This window comes from Manacus candei, unplaced genomic scaffold, assembly GCF_025592945.1.
Source record: "Manacus candei isolate 608988 ecotype Guabito, Panama unplaced genomic scaffold, ASM2559294v1 h1tg000057l, whole genome shotgun sequence".
Classification (NCBI taxonomy): Eukaryota; Metazoa; Chordata; class Aves; order Passeriformes; family Pipridae; genus Manacus; species Manacus candei.
Window position 1 is genome coordinate 11900829 of NW_026138105.1, and position 8690 is coordinate 11909518.

The window sequence follows — 8690 nt, forward strand, 5'->3', positions numbered from 1 at the left end:
AATAACAGATCTCTTCCTGCGAAACATCTCATTCATCCAGTCAGACACACCACAGCACCAGCCACACACTAGTGGTAATTTTATGGTGATTAATTAACCAGCAGCATGAACACATCTACAGGTGAGGCTGGTCCACGCGAGCGAATCAAGGCAGCGCTGGGCACCACAGGAGGGTACAGCACCTGCACCCAGGCACCAGGCCCAGGGACTCATCCTGCCCCTGCCCCTGTCACATCACCTGTACCCCTTGTGACCTGTGCCCTCTGCAAAATCAGGATAAAAAGCAATTTTCCCATCACAGTTTGTGTCCTTGCTGCTGCTGTGATGCAGGGTCCTGCCACCATCCACCTGCCACCTCTGTTATCTGGATGCAAATTTCGAGGGTAAATCCCTTGGATTTGGTTGCACAGCCCCAGCCTGGGGCTTCTGCACCAACGTGCAGCTGTCAACAACAGAAATAACCATCAGGCTCAGCTGGTAATTCTCACTTTTCTCTTCTTGCCATCCCTACCAGCCCCACTTTGAGCCCCCAGATGCCCAACGCCCCTTAGGATCGTCCAGGCAGTGCCACAACTATTTTTAGACGGGTGGGAGCTCAGCGTTGGACCTGGCTGGGAGGAATAATCGGGAGTGAGCCGGCAGGCTGGGGGCGGGGAGGGAAAACGCCTTTGTGCTGGGGAGCCGTCCCGCCACGCTTCCTCTGCTAGGTGTGGTGCTGGGCTGTGTGGGATGCTAGGAAGGGAAACCAGAGGCCAGGGTGGGGTCAGCCAGCTGCCAGCTCAATAAAACTGAGGAGGGAAAGAAAAAAAATTGAACTAAAGAATGCTCAACTCCTGAGAGCTGTGTGCCGGACTGGGGTCCAGCTCACCCGGCTCCAAGGCCACTGAGGAGGGGGGGGGAGAGGTCACTCGGCTGGCATGCACTGATCCTGGCCCTGCCCAGGGATGTCCAGAGCTTCCTCCCTGGTCACTGCTGCAGATGCAGCTGGTGAGGAGCCAGTGAGTTGCCAGCACCCTGCATTGCATCCCCGTGGGTAGCAGGGGGAAAGGAGGGGATTTGTGTGTCCATCTCCCTCCCAAGAAAAGCTGTGCCGGGCACAGACCCTGCAACTTCACTCCCCACTTGGCTGGCTGAGAGGGGTGGCATTGTCCATGATGGCAGGAGCACACCCCCTCCATGCCTCTCACAGGCTGGGTCGGGTATTTTTTGGGTGCTTTGCACCCAGGCATTTTTGGGTGCTTTACATGCTGCTCCATCCCCCTCACAGCTCTCCTTCCCCTCTTTCTCCTCTGCTTTGCATCCTCCAAAAACCATGCCACTCACCATGGCTCTTCCCCCCATTCCTTTTTTTCCTTTCTATTCCTTCCTTTTTTAACTTTCTTCCATTTTTTTCCTTTTTTCTTTTCCTTAATAGTGCAGCACTAACAGCAAATGCATGCATGAGGAACATCCCTACTGCAAGGCTGGGTTTGCAGACCCAGTGTGAGGCTGGGTTTCACACGTGTTTGGAGGTCAAAATGCCCAGCTTTTCTCCATGGGTAGAGAAGGTTCCAAACTACCCCGTTGCAACAGCAGCACTGCCCTGATCCCAGTCCCTGCACAGGGAGAGCATCCCATGGGGAGGAGGCCCAGGCTGGAGCAGCTGCACAGAGAGCATGGAGAGCAAGAGGCTCTGCCTGACCCAGGAGGGTTTGCCCCACTCTTAGCATCATTTCCAGGGCAAGCAAATCAGAGATACCCCCACTCCCACCTTGCTGCAGCTCAGCCCCACCACATCCCAAATGTCAACTGGTGGCACTGGTTTCAATCCCAGCTCTGGGACAGTTCTGAGCCCACCCAGAGGCCGAGGATGCTGCCAGGGCCATGGGGGAGGCCATGGATAGGATGTGACCAGGAAAAGCAGGGCATGCTTGGCTGAAGCCTGGGAGAAAGGCCAGGATCCATGTCAGGGTGATGTTCCTGGGACATCCCCAGCAGCTGCCCAAACTGACTGCCCCAAAGGCTGCTCTCACTTCACTCTACAAGCAGCCACAGGCCTTAGCCTGAGGACCCCCAGCTCCCCCAACACCCACCTTGCTGCTCCTGTGGCAGGGGTGAAGAACCAAAGCCTCCAGGGGCTCAGCTCTGGACGGCAGCAGGGGCTGCTCCTCTGACATGGTAATGCTGTGCCTCCCTCTGGATGAGGGAGGGCGGACAGGAGGCTCCTTGAAGCCACATGGGCTCTCCCATGGACTGGTGCTGATTTGCTCTTGCAAAATATTAATAAGAAGCTCCAGGAACATGAAGGAAGTCTCGCCCGAAACCTCTGTCGCTCCTGGCTGGTGATTGAAGAATAAGTGAAACACAATTTTTTCTTTTTCTTTTTTTTTTTTTAAAGGCCTTTGTTTTGTTTAGGGTTAACAGCAGATCGGCATTTCCAAATCACTTCCAGACACACAGAAACCATGGCATGCAATACCCCACGGCTGAGAGAGGCTGGAGCTGGGCTCTTGCGCAACCTGGTGCCCCAAGTCTTCCTAACGCCGAGGTTCACATTTCAGGCTGGGGTCTGGGGCATGTCCACAGCCAGAGGGGGCTTGAGGGCAGCTACCCGGAGCTGGGACATCTTTCCCAAGTCAACCCAATTGCCCGGGGGGTGTCAGAGGGCAGGGACAGTGAGCCAGCACATCTCCTTGACTGCAAACGGGTCCCGCAGAGTTCATAACTCCCCGGTGCCAAGGGCAGGAAGGACCTTCGGACCACCTAGCCTGATGCTTGGCGCTGCAAATCCCTGCTGGACGGCAGCCAAGGGAGCGCAGCAGTGACCTGGTGTCAGGGGACGTGCTGCTCCGCCGCGGCTGCCGATGCCCAAGGCATCAGCATAGCCATGCCAGCCCCAGCAGCTCCAGAGGCTGGTTTTAGCTGCAATCACCTGGCTGCTGGTGAGCCCCCCATTCCACAACAGTCCCTAGAAAACACTTTTCATGAGAACGGTGCTTAAAATCAAGGAACCATTTCTCTCTCCCCCCCCCGGCATTGAAATTCCCACCAGAAAATTGCCAGGGGAAGAGGGCTCGCCCCTGCCTTTATCCCAGGGCTGATCCCGACCCCGGATGGGGAATGCTGGCCAAAACACACACACGGAGTAAGTCATGAGAAAAATAAATGTCGAGCCCTGAGCATCCCCGTGCTCCTGCGTACAGCCTGGCAGGCAAAGCTGAACACTTCCCTGCACGGTGGGTGGTGGGAGGCAAGGGTAGGACACGGAGCAGAAAAGGGGCTTGCAAAGTAAATAATTATTAAAAAAAAAAAAAGAAAAAGACAAAAAGAAAGTCATACAGAAAAGCAGAGAGGCATCCAAAAGGCATGAAGAAAGAAAAAAAGAAAGAAAGAAAGAGAAGGCAGAGAAAAAAATTAACAACCCTCCTCCTTGGAAGGAAGAGAACTAGGCAGCAGCGTCCCCACCGGTCCCGGCTCGGCCCTGCCCGGGTGGCTTTTCCTGCTGGTGCCTGGGGACGCCCCCCTTCCTCCTCCTCCTCCTCCTCCTCCCCCTCATCTCCTCCTTCTCCTCCTCCTCCCTCTCATCTCCTCCTCCTCCTCTCCCTCTCCTCCTCCTCCTCCTCCTCCCCTCGCCCCGCTGATTGGTCCAGCCCGGCTATATTTTGCCCCTTCCAGCCCAGCATCATCCCAAAAGTTTTTTTTGGGGGGAAAAGGGGGAAAAAAATAAAAAAAAAAAAAAGAGAGGAAAAAGAAAAGAAAAGAAACCAAAACAAACGCGGGCGATCCCGAGTCCCCCGAAGGCAGGCGAAGGAGGCGAGCGGCGGGCGGCTGCTCAGCGGTGCTGGACTCGGTGGAACGCGGCGGGACCCGATTCTCTCTCCGGCACCCGGTCGGGTCTGACACAAAGTGCTGTCCAGCTGGAATGAATATATCTGAGTCTAACTACTGCCGAGAGGAGATATCGCAACCCCGGGGCGACTGTTCATGGGTCACCGCCGCCGTGCCGGCCGCTGAGCCCGGGCTCGCCTTCCCGCGCCCCCCGGGAGCCGCCTCCCCCTCCAGCCGCACGCCCAGCCCCGAGCCCGGCTTCGCCTTCGGCCCCGGCCCCGGCGGCGCGGCCCCCGGCGCGGCCCCCAGCCGCACGCCCAGCCCCGAGCCGGGCTATGGATACAGCCCCCCGGCCGGCCGCCCCGAGGGCAAGGCCGCCGAGGATTCCCGCATCCGCCGGCCCATGAACGCCTTCATGGTCTGGGCGAAGGATGAGCGCAAGCGGCTGGCGCAGCAGAACCCCGACCTGCACAACGCCGTGCTCAGCAAGATGCTGGGTGAGCGGGAGGGGTGCGGGAGGAGGGCTGAGGGGGGGGGATTCGGGGATACGGAGCTGTGGATGTGGGATGCGAGAGCACAGGGCTACGGAATGCCGGAACGGAGCTAGGGATGCGGGGATGCTGGATTACAGGGATGGGGATGAGGGGGTGAGGGCTGGGGATGTGGGGATGCAGGCTGGGGATGTGGGCTGCAAGAGCACAGGGTTGTGGGATGCAGGCGTCCAGAGCTGGGGATGTGGGAATGTGGGGCTGGGGATTCAGGCTGCAAGAGTAAAGGGCTGTAGAATGGGGGTATCGAGCTGGAGACACAGGGATGTGGGGATACAGAGTTGGGAATGTGATCTGCAAGAGTACAGGGCTGTAAGATGCAGGAGTACAGAGCTAGGGATGTTGGGGTGCAGGGCTGGGGTTGTGGGGATAGGTTGTTATGGGTTAGAGCGTCCAAGACAGTGGAATGAAGGAATACAGGGCTGGATATGAGAACTGCAGGGGTCCAGGGCAGTGGGATGAAGGAATACAAGGTGTAGAATATACGTTGCAGGAATGCAGGGAGTCAGGGTTGGGAGTGTAGGATGAAGCAGTACAGGGATTTGGGATGTGCACTGCGAGGATACAGGGCTGTGGGATGCAATCTGCGAGGATATGAGGCAGCAGGACGTAGGATAAAAGGACATGGGGCTCTGCTAACCAGGCTGCAAGGATATGGAGGTCCAGGAGCTGCATAAAAAGGATGGGGTGCTGTGGGATACAGGGATAGGGTGCTGTGGAATACGAAGATGGGGGATTCAGGTCTGCAGGCTGCAAGATTAGAAAGCTGTGGGCTGTGAGCTTTAGAGACATGGGTTGAAGGGATACCAGCTGAAAGCTACAAGAGTGCAGGGCTACAGGGATGTGGACTATAAGGATGCAGGGCTGTGGGATCAAGAGCTGTGGGATGTGGTGTTAGAGGATGGGGGACTACGGGAATGTGGGATGTGAGGATACAGAGCTGCATGTACGCAAGATGCGGGGAAATGAGGCTTCAGGATGCAGAGATGCAGGGCTGTGGGGTTTGCAGCTGTGGAGATGCAGGATATGGGAATACAGGCTGCAGGATGCGGGATACATGACTGTAGGATGCGGGATGTGGGAACACGGGAAGCAGGATATGGGTAGATGGAGCTGCAGGATGCGGGCCTACGGGAAGCAGGATATGGCCGGACGAAGCAGCAGGATGCAGAGACACGGGGCTGCAGGGTGTGGGGATGTGGGATTCAGGATATGGCACTGTGGGGTTTGGGGATGGGTGATTTGGGCAGCAGAAGTGTGGGGCTGGGGACATGGGATGCAGGGAAGGAGGCACACCAGGGGCTGGACTGTGCCATGGGGCAGTGGGAGGCAGAATCCCCAGCCCTGGCAGAGGGGTTCCCGCGGCCCCCCTGGGTGTTGAACCCCTGTTCTCCCACAACACTGAAGTGCTGGGCACAGCTGCTGGACATGGGAATAGCCTGGCTTGGGCTCCCATTCCCCAGCTCTTTTTGTGCCAGTGCTGGGACCACATTCAGGTGCCAAGCCATCCGAGGGAGCCCTTCCCACCCAAGGACTGCCTCTCCCCAGGTGTCCCTGTGCCCTGGCCGGTGCTGGGTGGCTGAGCCGTTGTCACAGAGCTTCTCTTTCCCCCTCCAGGCCAGTCGTGGAAAGCGCTGAGCGCCAGCGACAAGCGTCCCTTCGTGGAAGAGGCAGAGCGACTGCGAATCCAGCATCTCCAGGATCACCCCAACTACAAGTACCGCCCAAGGAGAAAGAAGCAAGCCAAGAAAATCAAGAGGATGGAACCCAATATCCTCCTGCATAACCTTTCCCAGCCTTGCAGTGACAACTTCAGCATGAGTCACCATGGCGGCAGCCAGCCGGGCCACCCCCAGCCTCCCCCACTTAACCACTTCAGAGAACTCCACTCCATGGGGTCGGATATTGAAAACTATGGCTTGCCAACTCCTGAGATGTCTCCCTTGGATGTCTTGGAACAGACCGAGCCGGCGTTTTTCCCTCCGCACATGCAGGATGACTGCAACATGATGCCCTTTCGCGGCTACCACCACCATCACCAGATGGAGTTTCCCCAGGAGAAGTGCATGGGGCGGGACGTGGCCGTGCCCTATGCGCAGACCCCCTCACACTTGGCCGACGCCATGAGGACTCCCCATCCCTCCAGCATATACTACAACCAGATGTGCTCGGGAACTCAGAACGGGCTTTCCGCCCACCTGGGCCAGCTCTCGCCCCCGCCCGAAGCCCATCACATGGAGAGCGTGGATCACTTGAACCAAACCGAGCTCTGGACAGACGTTGACCGCAACGAGTTTGACCAGTATTTGAACATGAGCAGGACTCGTCCCGAAGCCTCGGGACTCCCTTACCATGTCTCCCTGTCCAAAGTGACTCCTAGAAGCATCTCCTGCGAGGAGAGCAGTTTGATATCCGCCCTGTCTGATGCCAGCAGTGCTGTTTACTATAGCCCCTGCATCACCGGTTAGGTTGGTCCCACGGCACGATGCACACACCAGGAGAGCCCCAACTCTCCTCTAAAAGCAAAAAACCATCCTCCTTTAACCACGAGCTCCATCATATTTAGAGTATCTCATTAAATGCATCGCTTTCTTGTTTGTTCTTTTTTTATTTTGATTTTTTTTTATTTTTTTAGAGACAGATCATGCTGAACTCACTGATATACCGTATAACTATATAACACAGATAGACGCCTTTCCCCGCCGCGCTCCCTGCTCCAGCCCTCAGCAGGGCACAGCTCTAGCTCCCACCAGCTCCAAGGGGCATTTTAAAGCCAATTCCAGTAAATCCTGCCTGAAACAACCACACCAGGATGAGCCGAAGTGACCTGCCCCCAGTATTTAACCCAAGGGCAGGCGAATTTGTAGGGGGGGGAAACTTTTTGGAAGACTTTGCCAGGGCTGTTAAAGAGTCGGCGCCCATTAGGGGTGGGCTTTAGGACAGTTTTTACTGTATTCTCAGCAATATATTTTAATTGGGCAACAAAACTATATTTTTACTAAGCATTTTTATATATAAAATGGTATTTAATGTCTTTTTGGGGTTTTTTTATTAGACTTTTTAAAAAGAAAACAAGGGATATCCATGAGATCTAAAGCATTTATGTAGCAAAGCTGGATTTAAAAAAAAAAAAAAAAACCAAAACAAAAAAAAATGGAGGAGAAGAAAAAAAGGAGATATTTTGTGAAAAGGGAATGAAAATGTAAATATTGTGGAACAATTGACTGGAATTTTGTACAAAAGAAAAATATGACTGCAAACACTTTTATTGTCTAGAACTGTATGGAGAGCAAACTGTTTTATACTGGTTAATTATTAAAACATCTTCATATAATTGTTCCCATCTTGTGTGCTTGTTGTGTGAACACATATTTTCCGCAAATACATGTTGTCCCAACCATTTCCAGATTTTTGTATCCGTTGATTAATGTTTTGACAACCTGGCAAATGTATTAATTTCCAAGCTGCCGCCCGCCCGCCCCGTCAGCCGCCTCGGGCTCCACGAGTGCAGCTCAGCTCGGCTCGGCTCGGCATGGGATGGTGGCCCAGGATGGGATGCTGGTGGCCACCCCAGGGCACTGCACTGTGTCGCCTGGAGATGCTCTCTGCAGGAAAAGCAGCTGTTCTCAGATTTAAACATAATAAAACATGTGATACCCTCCTCCAAAACGAGCCTTGGTGTGGTCATTGTTTTGGCAAGCTGGCAGCGCGTCGCTGCGTGGTCCCCACGGCTCACCCTGTTTGCCCATGAAACCCCCCAAAATTAGAGCCAGGCTGCTCTGATGCCTTCACTCCAATCCTCGGAGATGGAAGAAAACCCCATGTGCCTGAGTCTTTCCACCTCCTGGCCTTCACTGGCTGCTTCCCGGCTCCAGCAGTGGCAGGTCTTGCCGAGCAGTCACCGTGCCCGGCCGGATCCCGCTTGGAGCTGCTGGTGCTTTGCTGGAGCTTCATCCCCCTCCTGTGAATCACTTTGTGATTTACAGTATTTTTTTGTGTTCCATTTGAAAAGGAGGAACAACAATCTGTTGCTTAAAACCCGGTGGCATCCGTTCCTTGAGCGCCGAGTGATTTAAACCAGGCTGATATCGCCAAAAAAGGCTATTTAAAAAAAATTTTTTTTCAAAAAAATTGAATAGAAGAAGAGTTTTTTTGTTGTTGATGTTGGCAAAGAATTGCCTTTTAGGGGAAATGGATATTTAACAAATGACATTAATTTTCAAGCTTCTCCTAAATTAAATTCACATTAGTGTTAACAGGACTCAATCCTGACTCACTTTTTTTTTTGTTGTTGTCGAATGTGAAGCGCTAATAAACGGGACCACTCCGGGGGCT

At 54.4% G+C, this 8690-nt stretch overlaps 1 protein-coding gene across 1 annotated transcript; it reads left to right on the top strand.

Moving 5' to 3' along the window:
- The first annotated feature begins 3686 nt into the window (after positions 1-3686).
- On the top strand, positions 3687-7689 carry SOX18 (SRY-box transcription factor 18). Its single transcript, XM_051803404.1, has 2 exons — positions 3687-4304; positions 5973-7689. Exons 1-2 carry the CDS (start codon positions 3902-3904, stop codon positions 6821-6823), a joined length of 1254 nt encoding a protein of 417 aa, XP_051659364.1. The 5' UTR covers positions 3687-3901; the 3' UTR covers positions 6824-7689.
- Positions 7690-8690: the final 1001 nt, after the last annotated feature.

Excerpts from the sequence above, each read along its gene's own strand:
- SOX18 (XM_051803404.1), top strand. The coding sequence starts at position 3,902 with ATGAATATATCTGAGTCTAACTACTGCCGAGAGGAGATATCGCAACCC. Across the intron at positions 4,305-5,972 it reads CGTGCTCAGCAAGATGCTGG|GCCAGTCGTGGAAAGCGCTG; the intron begins GTGAGCGGGAGG and ends TTCCCCCTCCAG.